This window comes from Calliphora vicina, chromosome 1 (genome assembly GCF_958450345.1).
Source record: "Calliphora vicina chromosome 1, idCalVici1.1, whole genome shotgun sequence".
Classification (NCBI taxonomy): Eukaryota; Metazoa; Arthropoda; class Insecta; order Diptera; family Calliphoridae; genus Calliphora; species Calliphora vicina.
In genome coordinates this window covers 106,635,818-106,661,997 of record NC_088780.1, presented here as the reverse complement: position 1 = coordinate 106,661,997, position 26,180 = coordinate 106,635,818, and the positions used below count along the sequence as shown (strand labels likewise).

The window sequence follows — 26,180 nt, the reverse complement described above, 5'->3', positions numbered from 1 at the left end:
GTAGGCGTACATATGTCACGTACGATGACAAGGAATTGCCCATATGTATGTGAGTTAGAAAAATAAAATATTACAACGGAAGTGTGTGAATGTTTGGATGGCTGGATACCTGTGTATTAGGGTAACAGCCCCGTTTGTATGGACGAAAAATAAGGCGTCGATATTTGCAACAGAAATAAAAGAGTATTTTTTTTCTAAGACCTTTTTAAAGATTTTTATGATATTTTCATATTTCTCCCAAAATAAATATATAAAATATTAGTATCATGTGAATGGACTTTGAAAAGCATTTTCGCGTATGTTTAAAAATATTCGAACTTTTGTAAAAACTTTAAGATTTTTGAACAGGAATTATTATATGAAAAACCGGGTGTTGTCATTCAACTGTATTCTGTAGAATATTTTTAAACTCAACAACGAAATTTTTCAGTAGAAATTTATAATAGGTTAGGTTGTTGAAAATTAATAAATGAATAAAAAAAATTATGAACATTCATACAATTAAATTTATTTTGACGGCTTTTTGTTAGTACTTTGCTAGTTGCTTGCAATAACATAAGAAAAAAAATAGTTATGCACTTTTCACAGTACGTTGGCAAAATAAACAAATTGTGGACCAATCACTAGAAATTTATTTGAAATACACTAGCAACATGTAACTAACTGCATAATTCTAAAAAAAATAATGAAAAAAGTCAACAATATTTTTACGTTTTGAATAATTTAATATTTACTTTTGGTGGCCATTTAAACAAATTTGTCATTTTTACTAACAATGTGCAAATATTAGCTAAATACTCTTTTTTTTTTAAAAAGTTTTCTATAAAATCAGGCAAAATTAATATTTAAACAAGTAAGAAAGTATGGTCGGTCAAGCCCGACCATACTTTCTTTTAAAATTCAATAATTTATATTTTTGAGTGATTTTCGGAAGTGGGCCTTATATGGGGGCTATGACCAATTATGGACCGTGTGATTTATGTCTATATGAAAGTTTACTATGTTGAATTTTGTGAGTATACCAACATTTTTAAGCGATTTATGCACGTTAAAGTGATTTTCGGAAGCGGGTCTATATGGGAGCTATGACTAATTATGGACCGATCGTAACAAAATTTGGTGACATGAATATATATATATATAAAACTTATTTGGAGCGCAATTTGTGGAGATACATTTATAAATTAAACATTTATGACCGATAAAGTCCAATTTCGGAAGGACATTTGTATGGGGGCTAGGTAATGGACCGATTACAGCCAGTTTCAATAGGCTTGGTCCTTGGGCCGAAAAAATAATATGTACCAAATTTGATCGAAATATCTTCAAAATTGCGACCTGTACTCTGCGCACAAAGTTTACATGGCCAACCAGCCAACCAGACGGACGGACATCGTTTAATCGAATCAGAAAGTGATTCTAAGTCGATCGGTATACTTTAAGGTGGGTGTTAGACGAATATTTTTGGGCGTTACAAACATCTGCACAAACGCATAATACCCTCCCCACTATGGTGGTGTAGGGTATAATTACAGCATAAGTACTCCAAATTTGGGTTATTAAATAAAATATTGAAAAATGAAGTCAAAATTTTTGTTCTCAAGGGGAATTTGTAATTTAGCCATTTTCGAATTTGAAACTAGCCTAATTGTGGGCTATCGTATGCTCTACATATTATCAAAAGTTAAAACATACTTAATATTAATTAAGTTTAACCTTTCGTTAATCACAAATATTTGCTACTGTTTATTTTTATTGCATTATTTACATTTAATTACAGATTAATCAATCAATCAGTATTGATTTAATGTGATGCAATATGTATTTTTATTTTCTTTTTCATTACTGCAGATCCTTGTTAAGCCAAACAGCTAACGAACAAAATAAAAATAATATAAGACAATTTACAAACAAAACAAATCAAAATTAATCAAGTAGTCCTGTATCGTGTCAAACAATTTATTAAGGACAGTCTACTACTACTCTACTAGTACTTTTCACAGAGAGGCTGTCTGTCCATCTGGCCAAATGCAAACAATACAATAACTCTGTGTATGTATATACACTAGGGTGGCCCTTATAGGGACTAAGGAAGTATTAAAAAATCTGAAAAAAAATATTTAAATCTAAAACATGCTTAATGAGGATTTACAATGCAAATTATTACTGTTGGCGGTTTTCGAGGAAACCTAGTTATTGTTCATAAATTCTATAAAATTATTTTTATATAGCAAATTTGTAGCATATTTTCTATTATTTTTAATTGTTTCTTTGGGTTGCACATAGAAAAAATGTGAGGGTTAAGTTTATTTATTACCCCTAAACAAGTAAAAGTCAAACCAGAACATTTAAAATTTCAATAATTTTTTCTCTGAGTAATTTTCGGAAGTGGGTCTTATATGACAATAACCAATTATGGACTATACGAAACTAATTTTTGTAAATTTATGCCCGGTAAAGTGATTTATGGAAGTGGGCTTTATATGGGAGCTATGATGAATTATGGATTGATCCGCAAAAAAATATTAAATCAGTCATTTAACATGGCCCCAAATTTATATGCATTTGAATTTAAAAATGTTTAAAAATGTGATTTTTCGCTAGTTTTTGGAAAAAATTTTATGTAAAATGTAACTTTAGGACAAAAATTCTCAAATCGCATAGTCGATAGTAAAATACAGTGACCCAATTTAGATGACCAAATATTTTCTTTATTATCATGTAAAGGCTATATGGTATGGATATTATAGCCAAAATACTAATAAAACCCATTTTTGGGATTTTTCAACACTTTTTTGAGATTTGCAGGATTCCTGATTACAAATTTCAAAACTTGTTTTTATTTTTCCATTTCCAGTAGAAATGGATATAGCTGTAAAATTTCATTAAAAAATATTCATACATAAAAATTTAATTTCAATTTGAAAAATGTGTATCTTTGCAAAAACTGAATAAAAAGCATTTTCTGTCATATTTTTCAAAAAAGTATTCAATGAATTTTTTAATTGTTTTTTATGGCAAATTAACTAGGGAAAACTTAACAATTCGCAGAAAATTTCATCTCGCAAACTTGTTTTCTAGATGACAGTGAATAATTTTAGACCTTGTCAGCACCGAAAGTCCAAAAAGTCCAATACAATGGACACCCTAATATACACAAATTAATATTTAAAAGAAGAGTGAAAACGAAGCAACACAAAATACAACACCTTAACAGTTTTTAATGAATAAAACTCAGTGATGCAAACGAAATAAAAGTTTATTATCAATTTCAGTTGCTATAGCAGTAGTAAATTCGTAAAAACCCGATAAAATAAAAATACCAACTAAATTTAAAGTTTTAATATGAAATTGGAGCGTAATTAAAAAAAAATAAATCTTAATTGGAATAATCAGTATATTGTGGTCTATAAATTTTTGTTAAAAATATACATATATACATTTTTTTTAAGGATAATTTATAATTTTTGTTTTGAATTGCTGGTTTTGTTGAAATAATTAAAAAAAATAAACTTTAAATAGAAAAAATTGCTTAAAAGCGGCTTTATGGTCATACAAAATGTATATTTCAACGTTACAATGTATACATGTTTGAAAAGAAGACACAAGTTTCTACACTTTAATCTTTTTTGTAGTTCTCTTCTAGTAGATTCTACATATGGGGGATTTCATGTCAATGTCTTCCGATTGGGATGAAACTTTGATATTGGATTGTAATTTAGACACAAATTTTCAACAAGATCGGTCAAGAACTCTCTGAGTTATAAGGGGTCAAAATATGAAATTTTTTACAAAATATTTATTTTGATAGATATCCCACTCGCATCCCACTAAGCGACCAAAAAGGTCTTCAAGGAAAATACCTAAGCTTTCTTTTGAGGGCCCATTTTGAAAAAAAAGTCAACAATGTTTTTGATTTTGCAAAAAAAGTCAAAAATAGCATGTTTTGAGTTACAAATCATTTATTTTGATAGATATCGAACTCGCATCTCGCAAATTTCAAGGACAATATTTTTGCGGAACATTTTAACCCCTTAAATCCCTGTTGTAATGGTGGTTATTGCTCATTTTTAAAAGAAGGTCAAAAAAGACCCATGCCTTGAGGATTTGGAGGGTTAACATATTCTACAAAAATATTCTCCGTAACATTTTACATAACTTTGCTGAACACATTTTATACCTCAAATGTAAGGATCATATGGTTTCTTACGACGATTAACAATAAGAATGTGCCAGAGTGGGGAAACTTTAACCACCCTCAAATGAAATTCAGATGTAAACTTTCAAAACGCCGATTCACGTGTCTTTTTTTTGTCTCCTCTATCAAAATTTATTGGTCGGACCTCGTAATTATTTATAGAGTGTCGGTAACGGTATTTTAGCGATAACGATTATTTCAGTTACTTCGGTAACGATAGCATAGCGATAACGGCAGTTGGGTTAAAAGGGTATTTTAGGCTTGATGGTAGCCACACACTATTTACGCTCATTTCAATCATAATTGTAGCATTTGCCTTGGAAGGCTGGTTTAAAACTTAAACTTATATTAAGGAGATCGTAAAATTCTTAACACACGTTTTTCATTATAACTTTTAACCCAAGTATTATTTGATTTTTTTTTGTTGATCAAGTTACCTTTGTAAAGCATGTCAGTTATTATGTTTAATGTTAATTATGTTCATTTGTTTTTAATCTGATTAAAATCAGTGACCAGAAAAAAGTGCGTACTAAAATTATTAAATATTTTCAACAAAACCCGACTTGGTCCTACAAAAAGTTGGCCAAACAATTAAAGGTCTGCTTTCAAACTTTTTCCAATGTTATTAAACAGTACAGGGAGAACTTGTCCGTTGATATAAAACCTGGTTCAGGTAGAAGGAATGGTCCACATGATGTTTCTAAAGCCAAAAAAGTATAAAGCATTTTCAAAAGAGTTCCCAACACCTCCGGTAGGAAAGCAGCCTGGTTAGGTCAGTACTCGGAATATTTGGTACGAAATGTTAAAGCCAATGCAGGTTTAAAAGCATACAAGGCTCAAAAAGTTCCTGACAGGAACTCTGCTAAAAATTATGAGGCCAAAGACAGATCACGGAAATTGAAGACAAATTTTATACAAAAAATATACCTGCTGCATAATGGATGACGAAGTGTACGTATGGAAAATTGTTCGCAGCTTCTGGGTCAATTTTTTTTATGTTGCAGATGCTCAAGGGAATATTGAAGAAAAATTTAGGACCCAAAAGCAGAAAAAATTTCCCAAAATGTTCTTGGTATGGCAAGCAATGCAGTTGCGTCAAAAAAGCCAAACATTTGTTACAAAGGGCTCTAGAAATACCGAAATTTATATCAAGGAATGTTTACAAAAAAGTATGTTTCCATTCCATTCTTAATGTGTCCACTTATTTTTGTCATGATTTGGCATCTGTCACTATGGTAAGAAAGTTCTTGAGTGGTACAAGAACAATAATGTGGTATTTGTACCAAGAGAGGCAATTCCTCCAAACTGCCTGGGGCTGAGGCCAGTGGAGAGATATTGGGCTCTTGTTAAAAGAGAATTGAAGAGCAAAAAAGGGTGTCCAAAAGTGTGGTGGATTTTAAACGGCGATGTACAACCTGTTCGAACAAAGTGACATAAAGCACTATAAAACCATAATGGAAAGGTTTTCGAAAAAGGTTCAAAATTGCATCATTAGTGATTAGAACTTTTTTTTTCTAAATTGTAACAATAATTTCAATGAAATAAAAAAAATATTCAAAACTTTTCGATCTCAGCCCTTAAATTACAAATTTGTATTTCCTGATAGGCTCCATTTTATTGAGGACATGTTCACTTTATAATTCGTTTTTTTTTTCTTTTTAATAAAAACATTTTTATATTGAAACATGCTAGAGCTTTTAACAATAAACACACAACACAAATCCTTTTAAATTCATGTACATTTTATAAATAATTTATATATTTTCTTTGCATCTTTTCAGATCTAACACCCATCCTACTTATTCAGAACGTGTTCGAACACAGCTACAGCAATTATTCAAACAATACTTTTTTCTCTCGCCCATATTGTGAGTTGGGGGTTGCTGTGAAACGTGTATTAGGAAAATTTAAGGAGTTTAAGTAAAATATAGAACTGTCACGATTGTTTTTTTTTACAATTTACTGCTTCTTTGGATGTAAAGTTCGTACAAAGAGAAATCAAAAGAAAAGGAAATAGCAGCTGCAAATGACAAGAAACAATAAAGTTTTGCATAAACAACAACGAGTTTAAGAAGAAAAAAAAAATTAAAAATTGTAAATTTTGTTGAAAATTAAAAAACAAAAAAAATATAAGGAATTTTAAAGAAAGTGGTTGAACCTAAGGAAAATGCACAAAAATACTAAGAACCACAACATATCTGATAACAGCCAAAAATTTTGCACAATTTTAGAGAAAAAGTATTTGTTATAATTTAAATCAGCATAACAACAACGGAAGCTAGTGCAGCAACACTAAGGAAACGGAAGCTAAAAAAAAAACATAAATAAAACATTAAATATCAAATATCATCAAATTTTAAGGTGTAGGAAGAATAAGAAAATCATAAGACCAGTAGATACAGCAGATTTTGCAAAATTTGAAATATCACTTGAAAGGAAATTGAAAACAATGCCAACAAAATCAATTGTCAATTTGAAAAGAAAAACTTATGGCAAGAAATAGCTTAAATTAAGAAGCGCACAAACTTGTGGTAATGTTGTTGTGCGGCAAACGAAAGTAAAATAAATAAGGAAACGGAAACAAGCTACCACAAAAAGAAAATTGTACTTGTCAACAACATTTATAACCACCAAAAGCTGCACAAACACTTAAACTCGCTGTCAGCAGCAACAAAAACTGCTGAAAAGATTTCTACCAAGAAACCAAGAAAACTAACCACAAAACTCATGCATTTAAACATTAAATTAACGTTTTTAACAAAAAAACAACAAAAGTGGAAAACTTAAAGCTACAAATAAAACTAAATAAAAAAAATATACAAAAAGACAAACAAAAATCAAAAAAAGAAAGAAGAAATTTAAGAGAAAAAAAGGAAGCAGCCAAGTAATTGTAATCGTTGTGTAACTACAGTTACACTTAGTAGTAGTCATAGTGTAAGAGAGAGAAAGAAACACCCAGAGAGCAGGAGATTAATTGGAAATTGTACTTATCAGTAAGCGAAATTTATAAAAAAAACATCTGTCTGAATTGCACAACTGAAAATCAACTCCCCTCTTCACATCATTGACGTCAATAACCATAAAATAAAAATAAAACAACTACAGTTTTCATTTGAGGAGTCAAGTCCTTGAGTTTATTGTTAAAACATCTCATCCCTCTCTGCAGCAACAATAACAACAAAAAAAATATTCAACAACTGTTTATTATTATCTGTTGTTTTGTTAAAAAACAACAACAACAACAATAATAACAACAACAACCATTGAGGTGTGTGTTTTACAAGTTTGAGAGCGGCCTAGGATTTAATAAAAAACCGCCAACCTGGAACTAATGGAATTAGAGAATATTGTGGCCAATACGGTCTACTTAAAAGCTAGAGAAGGTAAGTTTTTGTTTCTATCTACTTTCTCATTTTGCTTCTTTTTTTCTCTCTTCTAAGTACATTAATGAGTTTTTTTTATAAATAATTTTTTTTAATAGAATTTTAATTAAATGTTGGATTATTTTTGATCAGAAAATCTATTAGCAAACTGAGAAAAAAAAAACAATAAAACTGCAAAACATTAATTAAACTCATGAATTATTCATTAGCTGTTTAAATTAATGCAAGGGATTAAATGAAACAAAAATAACATACAAATACATAGATTACATTTTAAATTCTATGGAGAGGTATTTTTTTAAAAAAAAAAAATATAAAAATCATGAAAAATCGAAAACGTCAAAAATTGTTAAGGTTTATTGCTTTATCGCAAAGCCACATATAATAACAACAAACTGAGATATCGATCAATAAAATTTATTTTTTGAATTTATTCACAATTAAATGAATTCGCTCATTTTAACAAAATTTTAGTTTTTTTGTTTGATATACATTTGAAACATTTTCTCCATGCTATGTACAAATTTTAAAATATATATTGCGTTTCAATCGGCTAAGTAGTTTCGGAGTTATAATAACAAATTGAAGCAAAAAAAATATATTTTTTACGTGAAAATAGCAATTTTTTGTTTTAAAAAAATCATGAAAAAATTAAAACGGCAGAAATTTTTAAGATTTATTGCTTTATCGCAAAGCAATAAATTATTTAAAAATGTAAAAATTATATATATAACGTGTTTGTACTTTATTGAACCGTTTAACATGTTTAAAGGCCTCATTAGTCTTTACTTTCCGTTGCTGTTGCGTTCTGTTCCGTTCTGGTCTTTACTTATGGCAGTTAGTTGTTCTGTGACAAAATATATAATTTTTATTTTCTTTTAATACATAATTCCTCTTTAAAACACACACGCAGGGTACTTACCTGGTATTCCCATTTCCTTTGATATTTGCGACCAGACGGCTCGTTTTTTCCACATTTATATTCAATTTCACAAAAATCAATAAATTTTAATTTTTTCTTTTTTTGAAAAGCTGCTGTCACTTACAATTACGTAGACAATTTTTGTTTTCAACAGGTTCGTTAGTTAGAAAAACTAACTACTTATACATGTTTTTCATGTACAAAAGAGAAACAGCTGATTCGGAACATAACAGAACGTAAAGACTAATTCTGCCTTAACCCATATTAAGCAGATGTCAAAAATACGTCACGCACAGTGATTCATTCTCATTCAATTCCTTGAATGCTGCCCTAGAATTTTTGAAACGTCATAGTTGTCTTCCTTGAATAATAACCTATTTTCTGTTTTCAAATTTAGTAGCATGTGTTGAATTGCTATTCTTATGTGACGCACTTTAAATTATAACATCTATCAAATAATGCAATTGAATACAAATGCATTAAGTGGAAATATTCAAACTATTATAACTAATAACGTTAAAATACACGTGTTCATAAAAATCACGCGAAGTGATTCGCTATCATAAAATTCATGGACTAAAATAGCGGGAGTTATTGTAGCACTATGATATTTTGCAGATTTTAATTCCAGAACTTTGTATATAAATAAATTGAATTCATAATAATTTTAAAAGAATGCAGTTTATTGTTTTTTTTTATTTAAATGAAACATATTTGAATTTTAATTTATAGTTTTGCGTGGCTGAAAATTAATTTATATTTTCTTTGAAGAAATTAAATATTTTACGTTTTTCAGAAGAGCAAAGTTGTTTAATTTCCAGATAAACAATTATAGTTACAAAATTTACATTATCATTTATTATTGTTCAATTTATGTGTACACTAGTGTGGCTTTTTGCGATTTCTGGTGCTCCAAAGGTTCACAATTGTTCTATTTCCTTTAAAAACTAAATACTGAAAATTTGATCACGTTTTGGAGGTTGCATATTTTATTTGAAGTTTCGAGTTTTTACCCAAATCCCAAACAAAATTGTTAAAATTATTTCTTATAAATATATTTCGTAGCCAATTTCCTAATATTTAATTTGAAATTGTTGCTTTGATTTGCTAATTTACGATGTTGTAATTTTAAATATCTAGGAAATTTTTATCGATTTAATATCTGGTATCAAAACTGTCCAAGACAGCTAAGTTGCACCTCTTTACGTATGAGTAATATGTGGTAATTTTATTAAGTATACTTTTTTTTTCAATTTTCGTTGTACATAAAATATTGGTTGTATTTTCCTTTACACATAAAGTGTTTTTAATTTTGTCAATTTCAACCTTTACAAGGAACAATTCTAGGAAGAGTTACGGTTAAAATCCAGTTGGCAACAGTATCTTGATTTTATATGTATTTGTTGAAGTATTTCTGGCTTGTTAGCAATCGATATTATTTTCTTGAAAATAACGAGGAATAACAAACAGCATCAACGCTTAAACATTGTTGTGTTTGTTTTTCGTGTCACTATTTGTTTTAAATGTTGCCGCTGGTATTAGTTACCCCGCAGCCCTTGGAAGTAAGGACTGAGATCGAAAAACCTTAACACACATTATTCATTAAAACTTTTAATCCCAGTATTATTTGATTTTTTTTTATCAAGTTACATGTTAGTTATTATGTTTAATGTCAATTATGTTCATTTGTTGTTAATCTGAAAAAAGTGCGTAGTAAAATTATTAAATATTTTCAACAAAATCCAACTTGGTCCTACAAAAAGTTGGCCAAACCATCAAAGGTCTGTCGTCAAACTGATTCCAATGTTATTAAACAGTATCGGGAGAACTTGTCCGTTGTTAGAAAATCTAATTCAGGTAGAAGGAATTGTCCACATGATGTTTCTAAAGCCAATAAATAGAAAGCATTTTCAAACGAGCTCCCAACACATCTGGCAGGAAATTATTCCGGTTAGCTCACTACTCGAACTATTTGGTACGAAAAATTAAAGCCAATGCTGGTTTAAAAACATACAAGCACAGAAAAAACTATTTCTTAAACCGTTTCAATTCAAATATTTGTCATATGTATATTGAACTGGTTTCAATTATTTCATAATTAAATCAAGTATTCATTTGCTCAAAAACTAAATTTCTTGATATTTTCTATTGAATTTTGAGTTTTGAATTTGATTATTTTGACAATTGAATATACAATTTTCGTTATTGGTTGAATTTCAAATACAAAAATTATTGAATAGATAGTTTTCGTAATTGAAAACACATTTTTGTTATTTTTTGTGTTTCAATTACGAAAATTATCTATTCAATAATTTTTGTATTTGAAATTCAACCAATAACGAAAATTGTATATTCAATTGTCAAAATAATCAAATTCAATAGAAAATATCAAGAAATTTTGTTTTTGAGCAAATGAATACTTGATTTAATTATGAAATAATTGGAACCAGTTCAATATGGGATAAATGTTTGAATTGAAATATAATTTTTTCTGTGAGGCTGAAAAAGTTCCTGACGGGAACTCTGCTAAAAATTTAGAGGCCAAAGACAGAGCACAGAAATTGAAGTCGAATTTTATACAATAATGGATGACGAAATGTACGTATGGAAAATTGTTCGCAGCTTCCGAGGGAATGTTGTAGAAAAGTTTAGAACCCAAAAGCAGAAAATTTTCCCAAAAAGTTCTTGTCATGGCAAGCATTATGCAGTTGCGACAAAAGAAGCCAAACATTTGTTAGAAAAAGCTCTATAAATACCGAAATTTTACATCAAGGAGTGTTTACAGAAGAGAATGCTTCCATTCATAAGACTTCTTAATGTGTCCACTTATTTTTGGCCAGATTTGGTATCCTGTCACTATAGTAATCAAGGTCTTGAGTGATACAAGAACAATAATGTTGTATTTGTACAAAGAGAGTCAAATACTCCAAACTGCCTGGATCTAAGGGCAACGAAGAGTTATTGTGCAATTGTTAAAAGAGAATTGAAGAGCACAAAAAAGGTGTCCAAAATTGTGGCAGATTTTAAACAGGGATTGACTATCTGTTCGAACAAAATAACATAAAGCTCAATAAAACCTTAATGGAAGGGTTTCCGGAAAAAGGTTCATAAATTCATAACTATTGATTAGAACTATAAAAATAATATGTTTTATAAATTGTAATAATAATTTCAATCGAATAAAAAAAAATCAAAACTTTAAGTTTGGTGGTTTTATTTTTATTAACATATACACATCTGCTCAAAATAATAGATACACCTAATTGGAAAAAATTTAAATGGCGGTAACATTGAAAATTTCCTCGCAAGCGTTAAGAATACATCATATTATTAAAATTTCTATCTGGCAATGTCATGTCAGTCAAAAATCTGGCAACTATTTGCTTTCATGTTGATTTTTAAAAACGAATTTATTTGAATTACAAAAAATTATTTGCTCATAAAAATAGATACACATCAGTAATTTGTAATTTGTTTATATACAATTTTTTTTTTGTGCAATTTTTTGTTCCTATTTACGTGAAACAGTAAGTTTAATTTAAATTTTAGCAACAATTTTATAAAAAATAGGACTCTTTTGAAGAAAATGGGACGAAATCATCATTGTACCGAAGATGAGAAAAAAATTGTTCAAACGATGAGAAATCAAGGAAAATCATTACGGGAAATAGCAAAGAGCATAGGAAGATCTTTACATTTTGTCCAAAATGCTTTATCTAAAAAACAAAAAAGAGAAACTCGCGGTAGACCAAAGAAAACCAGTCCAGAAACAGATAGGCGGATCGTCCTTATGGTTAAAAAAGACCCTTTCATATCATCGAAAGCTATTTCTGCGGAGCTATGTAACGAAATCAGTCCACAAACAGTTCGTCGTCGTCTTTTACAAGCTAAATTGCCGGGAAGAATTGCCAGAAAAGTGCCACTAATGCGCCAAAAAAATATCAAGACAAGATTAGAATTTGCTAAAGAGCACTTACAATGGTCCGGGTGTGAAGGCGAAAAAAAATGGAGAAATATTTTATGGAGCGACGAAACAAAAATAAATTTGTTTGGAAACGACTGCCAAAGAAATGTACGCCGACCAAAAGGAAAAGAATTCCACGTTAAATTTACAAAAAAGACGGTAAAACATGGCGGGGGAAACATAATGGTTTGGGGTTGCTTTTCATGGAATGGTGTTGGTCCGATATTCCGAATAGAAGATACCATGAATGCTAGTGGGTATAGAGACATATTGGAAAACGTAATGCTTCCATATGCATCGGAAAATATGCCATTAATATGGACATTCCAGCAGGACAACGACCCAAAACATAGTTCAAGATTAGTTAAAAACTGGTTCTTGGAGAATAACGTACCTGTTTTAAGCTGGCCCAGCCAATCCCCTGATTTAAACCCAATAGAAAACTTGTGGAGTGAATTAAAGATAAGGCTTTCGAAGGAAGTTTTCAAAAATAAAGACGATTTATGGGAGAAAACGCAAAAAATATGGTACGAGATTCCATTGGAGAAGTGTCAGAACTTGATATCCAGTATGCCCAGAAGAGTGGAGAAAGTTTTACAAAACAAAGGTGGATATACTGGATACTAGCTTTACTTTAATAATAAACTAATTTTTTTAAGATAAAATTTATTAGCTTTTGTTTAATAAGAATTTTTAAAAATGTATCTATTATTATGAGCACCAAATTTTTCGAAATTTAAGAAATTTAATTTACTTTATAATATTTATTATTAATTATGAAATATTTTGTTTTTGTTTTTTACTCTCCTTTTAACTATAAATAAAAATCGACTGAATTTTTTTTATAATTTTACAATATACCATTATTTTTATTCGTTTTTAAAAAATAAATTTTGGTGTATCTATTATTTTGAGCAGATGTGTATGTATATTAGAGTGACGATCAGTTGTATGGATTAAAAATTTCATGTTTCATTAAAATCAGCCCAAAATATATAACATTTCGCTTTCTTTTCATTAGAAATTCCAAATATTGAAAAAATTGACCTTTGACCTTCACGATTTAAAGGTTAACGTTGCCCGATTTTAGTAAAACTTTCACACCATATTTAAAATTACCAGGGCTATTATGAATAGATTTTACTTAAAATTATAACAGTAAGGAAATTCGGATCATTCGCCAAAATATGGACAAAAAATTAATTTTTCTTGAAAATCGCAAAATTTAAATCGCTGGTACGGAAAAACTGTACGAGGTATTGACATAATTTTTTCATATTTTTATTCCCTATTATGATCTCAATAAATCCCAATATGATGATCGAAAAAATTCTGAAACTTGTTTAACAAAATTTTTAAAAATTTAAAAATGGAGATTCGAAACAGCAGTTAAAAAAAATATTTTTTTTTGGCCATACCTGCGAATAGGTCAACGGTATCCGACGAAGACAAAAACTCATATACAAGTAAATACGGATATATCTTAAATAAAAATTAGCTTTTATTTTAATTTTTATCGAAATATGTTAATTTTTTTTCCTAAATTTCTTGTTCAAGTGGCCTGAGACACGTTAATGGTCTGGCGAATTTGTAATAACTTTAACATTTTTTAACCTAATTTTGTCATTTATATCTCATTACAACGATAATTACGTACACATTTCGATTATTTTGCATTCAATTGCAAAAGTATTTATTTAGTAGCAACATTTTTACAAAAACTGAAAAATTTGCATTTTTCCCGAATTTTGGCGATAATACAGTTTTTGGGTCATTTTGACCCAAAGGAGATACAGGGTTAAATTCCAAAAAAAAATTTAATGTAATATTCATTAATATAAATAAATCTATATATTTCTAGAAAACAATGCAGAAAGTTAACGAGTTTCACCTATTTATTCCATATAAATAGTAAAATTTAGCATATATCTGAACTTTGATCTCGATGCGCGTCCAGAAATCGTTGTCCGATTTGGCTCAAATTTTCAGCTCTTAACTTTTAGGCCTAGTGTCACAATATTCCACCCGGCACTCTTTGAAATCTAAAAAAAATCGGCTGTCACTCTAATGTATATGTATGTTACAATTTTTTTAATCTCAGTCCTTAGTTATGTTTTGGCGAATGAGTTAGCTAGAATAGAATTTGTGAGTGCAAATCAACAAACTGCTTTTTAGTTTTTATAATGACCGTTTAGAAAGTATTTGTCACAATTTGAAAAAATTTTATATTTGATTTATAATGTAAAGACAATTCTATGGTGTAATCTCAGATCATAACCTCTCATAATCTAGCGTAGGCAAGTGCGTCCCTAAGTAATCTATAATGTTGTCTGTTTAACTTTTTCATATTTCACTTATGGAAGTATTAGTAAATTAGCCACTTAGTTGTTGCTAATGGATGCTAAAAAATTTTATATTTTTAAAGTTGTGCGGCAACAGCTCGATATTGCTTACCTTAGTAAGCACAATATAGTAATTTTATAGTTGTGGCTACAAAAGTTTAGAAGGGATAAAAAAGTTTGGTTGCTTCAACCGAAATTCTTCTTTATCAACTGACTTTCTGTTGATAGAACCGAACGCTTCATTCTTACATAATTTTCCAATAAGACCAGTAGATCGACCTGACTCTCCCAGAACTGTTGGGTTTTTATTTAAAATTTAGCTGGTATTAGTATATGTATGTATAAAGTAAGTGTGTAAGTGTCCAATTCCTTTGAAATATGTATGTATTGCATATTTTAAGGGATCTTAAGCTTGAAAGCTTTTCTTATTTATGACATTTTTGCTAAAAGATCAAAATATTATTGGTTTGTGTGTTTGTTTTTAGGTTCTTGGCAATTATTTTAGCTTATTACTTCACTATATCATTCATCCAACCTCTGTCTTTGCTTTTTGTAGTTAATAATTTTACCTTTTTAACGTTGGTTTTCCCTTCTCATTCTCATTTTAGGTTTTTATGAAATTTTCGATGGGGTTATATTGTAGCTTCTGTTTTTTTTATTATTTTTTTCGTACTTTATGTTTAAGAGGTTGTTGTCGTCGTTTTCAAATGAAAAACCACAGTATTTTTGTGTTGAAAAGTTTTTGTTAATTTTGTTTGTGGTAGAGGAGGGAATAGTTAAGTAGCGAATGTTTTAAGATTTATTTTCGTTTAACTTTTAAAGGTTTTTAATAAAATGTAACGTCATTGTGATGATAGTTTTGAAAATTGTGCAAAATCCCGTACTAATTAGATGAAGTTTCTTTTTAAAACTTTTATAATATCACTTAGTAGAAGTTGTGTCACGAAATTTTATATAATCATTAGGGTAAAAATTTATGTTAACATTGTTTAAATATTTACCCTATATTCATAATAAATTTTTATATTTATCAAAGGTTTATAAAACAAAATTTCCATTAAAAATTTTTGTATATTCCTTTGATAAATTTAGAAACTGATTATGAATATGGCCTTTAAAAGACTTGCATTAAGTTAAATAAAACTTAAACCGTTCAATACAAAAATTCTAAAAAATACATAAATACACAAATATTGTACAAAATTATTAAACATTAAAATATTGCCATATTACTTGGTATTTATAAATGTATGCACTTTTTATGAAAATCCTTCCATTAAAGATTTTTTAGTTGCTTCAGTTACCTTTTTGGACGAGATGTTCCACTTAAGCTTAAAAAACTGAAACAATTTATTGGGTAAAAACTGTTATTTTGATTGGCAGCTTTCATAATAAATCATATTTCTATCTAATAAAGATTTGTTATGCTTTCCTTTCATCATTCTCTGAAGCTACTTGAAACTTGAGCTTTAAGTTTATACAAATATAAAATTTTGTAAAAAAAATACAATTTTAAACCTCCATTCCTTCCTAGCAACCCCAGCATTAACTTAACAGTGAGCTTAACGCTAAAATTATCGAAGAAAACAAGGCTAAGGGCACACAAGCGAATTTGTGGGTAGATTAAACGTGAAAATAAATAAAGTAATTTATTTAGAAGATGAAATTGTTAAAGAACCCTTTTAACATTTGCATTCTAGTATAAAAAGAAATCTAAAAGGAAAATTTAAATTGTAAGACAATGCTTTTCAGCATAAGAACAACAAGAAATAAAAAGAAAATAAATAATTTTATTATAAATAAACCGCATTAATGGTTTAAACTGAAATTATAAATCAGTTCTAATAAATAATCATGGCTATTCCTGTTCTCACTTTCACGATTCACCGTATTTTTGGAAGCTTAATACAACAAAAAATACTAGCGTACCCTTTGTTCTGCGGCTTTTCATATCTAAATATTTTTTATAAAATACTAGCGAACTCCTAGCGTGTTCAACTACACTAAAAAATTAAAACATTTTGTTTATTTGTGGAAAAAAAAATAAAATTTTGTTTTATTTTTTTAAAAAAAGTACCAAGAGGAATCAATTTGACATCTTGTATGTTAAAATTTCAAAAAAGTGCCAAAATCCATTTGATTTTTTTTAAGGACTACAATTCCATTTAAATTAAATTTCTTGGATATGAGATACAAAAAAATACTAAAAAAAGTACTAAGTATGTACTTTCAAAAGTTCAAATTTGGGAAAAATGTTTGAATGGGAAAATTCGAAAATCGGCTTTACGAATGGACCTATTGTTGTATTTTAGGTGTATACAACCATCTTCAGAAATTTTTTTAGAGGTCAATTTTCGATAAAATCAAAAAATTCCTTTCAAAAATGACATTTAAGGGTTAAAATATTCTACGAAAATTTTTCGGGTCTGACATTTTTTAAAAAAATCGCAAAAAATCCAAGTATGATCCGAATGAGCTGAAATTTAAAATATAAATAGTCCTTAAGGAGATCTACAAAAAGCATATCTTTTTTAGTTCAAGAGATAATTAGGTTTCTTTATTAATTTATTATACCCTACACCACCATAGTGGGGATTTATATACAAAATTCATGTCACCAAATTTTGTTACGATCGGTCCATAATTAGTCATAGCTCCCATATAGACCCGCTTCCGAAAATCACTTTAACGTGCATAAATCGCTTAAAAATGTTGGTATACTCACAAAATTCAACATAGTAAACTTTCATATAGACACAAATCATACGACCTAATTTCCTGGTGATCTGTCCATAATTGGTCATAGCCTCCATATAAGGCCCACTTCCGAAAATCACTCAAAAACATAAATTATTGAAATTTTGAAAGAAAAATATTTTTGCTCTTTTACTTAGTATAGGGTATTATATGATCGGGCTTGACCGACCATACTTTCTTACTTGTTTTTAATTCAGCTCGATCTTTTTTGGTCTCAAAATGTCTCAATTTGTTAGACAGTGTTATTTTTTGTAAGTTTTTTCGTTTTCTAATCTTCAATCTTTAGAATTGTTAATTTTTAAATTTTCCTATTAATATTTGTAATATGATTTTACGCAATTAAATGTTATTAGATCTCATAAAACAGAAAAAATTATCATAATAACAACAAAAGTAAGAAAAGGCCACTTAAAAGTAATTATGGACGGAGTAAATGAGCTTATGTATCTACATTTTGCTGCCTAAGAAGTGCCTGCCTAACTTAGTTATTGGAGCACAAAAACGTTTAATGATTAAACAAATATAATTAATTGCCATTAGTTAGGCAGATTATTTTAAAACGATTCTCTTTGTCCTTTGTAAGAGATATGTACATAAAATAGAAATAATTAGAATTAAGTATTAAATATTTAGTGAGGACAGAATAACAAAGGCGTATGATTAATAATACATTTAAAATAAATCATACGCTAAAGTGTATTTGCCTTAAATTTTAAACATTTCAATTGTAAAGGGTGTTTTTTAAAGTCCGATGGAACATGAAATTTGTTTATTAGCAAACCCGTTAAGAACGATCTCCACTGATAGTAACGCGAGCTCCGACTTCATTTTTGCAGAAATAAGGTATGGAGATGCCACGAGCGTGTAAACCGTTCCAAACGGTGCATTTTTCTGGATGTAATATGAGGTCTATACGGTTTGTTGTGGAAGAGTCTCACTCCAAATGCGGCAATTTGAGCCTCATCGCTGAACACAATTTTGCGATAAAAAGTTGCGCGAATCGATGACGGATTTTCAAAGCAAATTTTGAAAATTTGATAGCGTTCATAAATGTCTAAAAGTGAGACCAGTATAATAGTTATTTTGACGTTAACCCTTTCGTACGTTATATGAGGTTTAAAAACACCCTTTACATGCTTGGAACTGTTTTTGTAAGTTAAAACTAAACATTTATTATCTGTAAATATTCTAAAGTAATGTATTTCTGAATTAAAAAAAAACATATAATTTAGAATACATTATGTTCTTTGAGAATATCTTTTGGTCATTAAAACCATTTGATTTCATTACATTGGAGTAAGTTTATTATTCAGCTTGGTATGGCTTTTGTCATTGCAAGAGATGTTTTCCAAAATATTAAAAAAACACACTCTAGTTAATGCATTTTCCCATTAAGCTGTAAAAGCAATGATGTGGTTGGCATTAAAGGAACGATAGTAGTACTGCCTTTAATAACTACCACAGAATGTTGCAACACACACACATAAATGATAAGAGAATACAACAGATACAGTAAAGTGAAATTTGTACAAATGTGTGGGGAATTTTGTCAGAAATGCAAAATGTTAAGTGTAGATTTAAAAGACCAATGTACACTTGCCTTAGATTGGTATGTAATAATAGTCGAATTAGTAATACAAAACTGCTTGTTAAAAAAAATACTGGCATCTAATTTAAAATTTTTTAGAAAGTACTCAATAACACAGAAAGTCATCATTTGAGTTTAAATGTTCTTAACTTTTTCAATAAAGTCCTGCAAGAGCGATTTCTTGGCTGACCGTGATCATTTGATACAAGTTGACTGATTGTAAACTAAAATCCGCTTCTGGTAGTACCTCCAACCGTTGAGACTACTACTTCCATGGCTACCTAAGCTCCTGCTGTGCAAGTGGTATAACAAAATTTTTTCATAAAAAATGTTCTTCATTTAATTTCCCTTTTAACATTTAAATTTTTTTTTTTAAATAAAACTTATTCTAAATGCGTGTAAAATAATTATTGCCTCATTTAAGAGCACAAAGATCTATATAAATATGGGCAATTTTGAGGAAAATTTTCAGACTGAGATCGAAAAAAGCTTAACACATGTTTTTCCTTAAAACTTTTAACTCAAGTATTATTAAATTTTTTTTTTGATCACGTTACCTTCGAAAATTACCTTTAATATCAATTATGTTCATTAGTTGTTAATCTGATTAAAATAAGAGACGTTTTTTCTCGTGCGTACTAAAATTATTAAATATTTTTAACAAAACCCAACTTGGTCCTACAAAAAGATGGCCAAACAATCAAAGGCCTGCCTTCAAACTGATTCCAATGTTATTAAACAGTATCGGTGGAACTTGTCCGTTGATAAAAAACCTGGTTCATGTCCACATGATGTTTCTAAAGCCAATAAATATAAATCATTTTCAAAAGAGCTCCCAACACATCCGATAGGAAAGCAGTCCGGTTAGTTCGGTACTCGGACTATTTGGTCACTATAGTAATCAAGGTCTTGAATGGTACAAGAACAATAATGTGGTATTAGCACCAAGAGAGGCAAATTAGGGATCTAAGGGCAACGAATAGTTATTGTGCAATTGTTAAAAGAGAATTGAAGAGCACAAAAAAGTTGTCCAAAATTGTGGCAGATTTTAAATGGGGATGGACTATCTGTTCGAACAAAACAACATAAAGCTCAATAAAAACCTTAATGGAAGGGTTTCCGGAAAAGGTTCATATGTTTTGTAAATTGTAATAATAATTTCAATCGAATAAAAAAAAATCAAAACTTTAAGTTTGGTGGTTTTATTTTTATTAACATATAGGCAATTCCATGTCATCGTACGTGACATTTGTACGCCTATAGAATGGAATAGATTTTGCAAAAATAAGAGTATCTGAAAAATAATTTGGTCTTTATGTTCCATTCAGAGGGTATTATATTTTAAAAAATAATAAGTTCTTTCGAAACATTGTTGCCCAAAATATCGAGCGAAATACGGGTATATCGTACGTGACATAAAACGGAAGTCATTTTGAGGTACATTTAGAAATATGCGAAAATTTGCGAATCGTGAGAGGCGCTATGTTTTCTTTTAATTTCTTTCACTAAACCAAATATCTTTCCTTTACAATCCGTCATATTTAAATAAAAATAATCTTTGGATAATTTTATAATATTTGTCCGTTGTTAGAAAATCAGGTTCAGGTTGAAGGAATTGTCCCCATGATGTTTCTAAAGCCAATAAATAGAAAGCATTTTCAAAAGAGCTCCCAACACATCTGGCAGGAAAGCAGTCCGGTTAGCTCGGTACTCGGACTATTTGGTACGAAATGTTAAAGCCAATGCAGGTTTAAAAACGTACAAGGCTCAAAAAGTTCCTGACAGGAAAGCTACTAAAAATTTAGAGACCAAAGACAGAGCACGGGAATTGAAGTCAAAAATGGATGACGAAACGTATGGAAAATTTTTCTCAGATTCCGGGTCAATATTTTTATGTTGCTAATATTCGAGGGAATGTAGAAGTTTAGGACCCAAAAGCAGAAAATGTTTCCAAAAAAGTTTTTGGTATGGCAAGTATTATGCAGTTGCGGCAAAAGAAGCCAAACATGTGTTACAAATGGCTCTGTAAATATCGAAATTTACATCAATGAATGTTTAGAAAATAGGATGCTTCCATTCATTAGACTTCTTAATGTGTCCACTTATTTTTGTAAGATTAGTGGTTTCATTTTTATTAACATATATGTAGGTTAAGATTTTTTCGATCTCATTCCTTAATTACTCTATAAATTAATAAGATATCACATGATAAATAAAGGCAGAGCAGTTTCATTTATGGAAAAAACTCAATTTTTATTACAATCAATACTAACTTAATCTTAATTTATAAAATACATCAATGGTAGACTTAAAGAGAACATGGATTTTAGTAACATGTTATGTTGTTTTAATCTGGTCAGCTATTAATTGTGATTTTTGTTTCTTATTTGGTAATTTTTATGAACTGACTTTCGTGTTGTTTACACCCTATTATGGTGGCTATAAGAGCCGACCTCTAAAAGTGAGTGAAGATAAATATGCCGAGTTAAATATGTTTCGACGTAAAACTTTACGTCATTACATATTTGCAAATATGTTTCGGCGTAACGCCTTACGTTATTACATATTTATAAATTCTTATTTAGTATTTGTGACATATTTGCCAATTTAGGACATATTCACAAATATGTTTTGTTTTTTGTGACATATTTGCAATACTTACATACACTCATATTTAAAAACTATCTAATACATATTTTTTAAAAATAGCTTGTGGACAAACTATGATAGATGACAGGATGGGACATACCTCATTTTAAAGGGAAATGAACCAGCATTAGTCACCAACATAGCTCTTTTTCCAAAATTTCGTCTGACTATTTTTAATATTTTTTGAAAATTTTCATTTTTCAATGTTGATCCTTGGAACAATTTTCGACAATTCTGGACAAACTAAGATAGATGCCAGGGTGGGACATACATCATTTTAAAGGGAAATGAACCTGCATTATTCACCAACATAGCTCTTTTTCCAAAATTTCGTCTGACTATTTTTAATATTTTTTTGAAAATTTTCATTTTTCAATGTTGATCCTTGGAACAATTTTCGACAATTCTGGACAAACTAAGATAGATGCCAGGATGGGACATACCTCATTTTAAAGGGAAATGAACCTGCATTATTCACCAACATAGCTCTTTTTCCAAAATTTCGTCTGACTATTTTTAATATTTTTATGAAAATTTTAATTTTTCAATGTTGATCCTCGGAAGAATTTTTCGACAATTCTGGACAAACTAAGATAGATGCCAGGGTGGGACAAACCTCATTTTAAAGGGAAATGAACCAGCATTAGTCACCAATATAGCTCTTTTTCCAAAATTTCGTCTGACTATTTTTAATATTTTTTTGAAAATTTTAATTTTTCAATGTTGATCCTCGGAAGATTTTTCGACAATTCTGGACAAACTAAGATAGATGCCAGGGTGGGACATACCTCATTTTAAAGGGAAATGAACCAGCATTAGTCACCAATATAGCTCTTTTTCCAAAATTTCGTCTGACTATTTTTAATATTTTTTTGAAAATTTTAATTTTTCAATGTTGATCCTCGGAAGATTTTTCGACAATTCTGGACAAACTAAGATAGATGCCAGGGTGGGACATACCTCATTTTAAAGGGAAATGAACCAGCATTAGTCACCAATATAGCTCTTTTTCCAAAATTTCGTCTGACTATTTTTAATATTTTTTTGAAAATTTTCATTTTTCAATGTTGATCCTTGGAACAATTTTCGACAATTCTGGACAAACTAAGATAGATGCCAGGGTGGGACAAACCTCATTTTAAAGGGAAATGAACCTGCATTAGTCACCAACATAGCTCTTTTTCCAAAATTTCGTTTGACTATTTTTAATATTTTTTTGAAAATTTTCATTTTTCAATGTTGATCCTTGGAACAATTTTCGACAATTCTGGACAAACTAAGATAGATGCCAGGATGGGACATACCTCATTTTAAAGGGAAATGAACCTGCATTATTCACCAACATAGCTCTTTTTCCAAAATTTCGTCTGACTATTTTTAATATTTTTTTGAAAATTTTAATTTTTCAATGTTGATCCTCGGAAGATTTTTCTACAATTCTGGACAAACTAAGATAGATGCCAGGGTGGGACAAACCTCATTTTAAAGGGAAATGAACCTGCATTAGTCACCAACATAGCTCTTTTTCCAAAATTTCGTCTGACTATTTTTAATATTTTTTTGAAAATTTTCATTTTTCAATGTTGATCCTTGGAACAATTTTCGACAATTCTGGACAAACTAAGATAGATGCCAGGGTGGGACATACCTCATTTTAAAGGGAAATGAACCTGCATTATTCACCAACATAGCTCTTTTTCCAAAATTTCGTCTGACTATTTTTAATATTTTTTTGAAAATTTTAATTTTTCAATGTTGATCCTCGGAAGATTTTTCGACAATTCTGGACAAACTAAGATAGATGCCAGGGTGGGACATACCTCATTTTAAAGGGAAATGAACCTGCATTAGTCACCAACATAGCTCTTTTTCCAAAATTTCGTCTGACTATTTTTAATATTTTTTTGAAAATTTTCATTTTTCAATGTTGATCCTTGGAACAATTTTCGACAATTCTGGACAAACTAAGATAGATGCCAGGATGGGACATACCTCCTTTTAAAGGGAAATGAACCAGCATTATTCACCAACATAGCTCTTTTTCCAAAATTTCGTCTGACTATTTTTAATATTTTTATGAAAATTTTAATTTTTCAATGTTGATCCTCGGAAGAATTTTTCGACAATTCTGGACAAACTAAGATAGATGCCAGGATGGGACATACCTCATTTTAAAGGGAAATGAACCTGCATTATTCACCAACATAGCTCTTTTTCCAAAATTTCGTCTGACTATTTTTAATATTTTTTTGAAAATTTTAATTTTTCAATGTTGATCCTCGGAAGATTTTTCGACAATTCTGGACAAACTAAGATAGATGCCAGGGTGGGACAAACCTCATTTTAAAGGGAAATGAACCTGCATTAGTCACCAACATAGCTCTTTTTCCAAAATTTCGTTTGACTATTTTTAATATTTTTTTGAAAATTTTCATTTTTCAATGTTGATCCTTGGAACAATTTTCGACAATTCTGGACAAACTAAGATAGATGCCAGGGTGGGACAAACCTCATTTTAAAGGGAAATGAACCAGCATTAGTCACCAACATAGCTCTTTTTCCAAAATTTCGTCTGACTATTTTTAATATTTTTTTGAAAATTTAAATTTTTCAATGTTGATCCTCGGAAGATTTTTCGACAATTCTGGACAAACTAAGATAGATGCCAGGGTGGGACAAACCTCATTTTAAAGGGAAATGAACCAGCATTAGTCACCAATATAGCTCTTTTTCCAAAATTTCGTCTGACTATTTTTAATATTTTTTTGAAAATTTTCATTTTTCAATGTTGATTCTCGGAAGATTTTTCGACAATTCTGGACAAACTAAGATAGATGCCAGGGTGGGACATACCTCATTTTAAAGGGAAATGAACCAGCATTATTCACCAACATAGCTCTTTTTCCAAAATTTCGTCTGACTATTTTTAATATTTTTATGAAAATTTTAATTTTTCAATGTTGATCCTCGGAAGAATTTTTCGACAATTCTGGACAAACTAAGCTAGATGCCAGGGTGGGACAAACCTCATTTTAAAGGGAAATGAACCTGCATTAGTCACCAACATAGCTCTTTTTCCAAAATTTCGTTTGACTATTTTTAATATTTTTTTGAAAATTTTCATTTTTCAATGTTGATCCTTGGAACAATTTTCGACAATTCTGGACAAACTAAGATAGATGCCAGGGTGGGACATACCTCATTTTAAAGGGAAATGAACCTGCATTAGTCACCAACATAGCTCTTTTTCCAAAATTTCGTCTGACTATTTTTAATATTTTTTTGAAAATTTTCATTTTTCAATGTTGATCCTTGGAACAATTTTCGACAATTCTGGACAAACTAAGATAGATGCCAGGATGGGACATACCTGATTTTAAAGGGAAATGAACCAGCATTAGTCATCAACATAGCTCTTTTTCCAAAATTTCGTCTGACTATTTTTAATATTTTTTTGAAAATTTTAATTTTTCAATGTTGATCCTCTTAAGAATTTTCGACAATTGTGGACAAACTAAGATAGATGCCAGGATGGGACATACCTCCTTATAAAGAAAATTGACCTAGAATTAGTCACCAACATAGCTCTTTTTCCAAAATTTCGTCTGACTATTTTTAATTTAATTTAATTTATAAGCCTTACCTTTTTTAATATGTAAAACGTTATTGAAATTGGAAAACAGTTTATATATACGAGTGGGATATCTATCAAAATAAATATTTTGTAACTCAAGATATACAATTTTTGATTTTTTGGCAAAATCAAAAACTTTTTTGACTTTTTTTTAAAATGGGCCCTTTTTGTAATTTTTTTTTTTTGCTATAAAGAAAGCTTAGGCCTATTCCTTTAAGATGGTTTTGATCGCTTAGTGGGATGCGAGTGGGATATATATCAAAATAAATGTTTTGTAACTCAAGACATACAATTTTTGTGTTAAAACATTTATTTTGATAGATATCCCACTCGCATCCCACTAAGGGACTAAAAATATCTTAAAGGAATGGACCTAGGCTTTCTTTTGAGCAAAAAAAAAAATTAAAAAAGGGCCCATATTGGAAAAAAATTTTGATTTTGCAAAAAAAAATTAAAAAATTGTATGTCTTGCGTTACAAAATATTTATTTTGATAGATATCCCACTCGCATCCCACTAAGGGACTAAAAATATCTTAAAGGAATGGACCTAAGCTTTCTTTTGACTACAAAAAAAAATTTAAAAAAGGGCCCATTTGGAAAAAAAATCGTATTTGCAAAAAAAAAAAGTCAAAAATTGTAAGTCTTGAGTTAAAAAATATTTATTTTGATAGATATCCCACTCGCATCCCACTAAGCGACCAAAAGGGTCTTCAAGGATAATATCTAAGCTTTTGTTTGACCT

The 26,180-nt window shown here is 29.6% G+C and overlaps 1 protein-coding gene across 2 annotated transcripts in view; it reads left to right on the top strand.

Moving 5' to 3' along the window:
- Positions 1-26,180, top strand: part of Gprk2 (G protein-coupled receptor kinase 2) — a 342,733-nt gene that overhangs the window by 109,274 nt on the left and 207,279 nt on the right. For both annotated transcript variants that reach the window (XM_065515447.1, XM_065515446.1), the window contains exon 5: positions 5,980-7,581. In XM_065515447.1, the coding sequence (XP_065371519.1) occupies positions 7,530-7,581 (52 nt within the window). In that variant the 5' untranslated portion in view covers positions 5,980-7,529. The remainder of the gene's footprint in view (positions 1-5,979; positions 7,582-26,180) is intronic.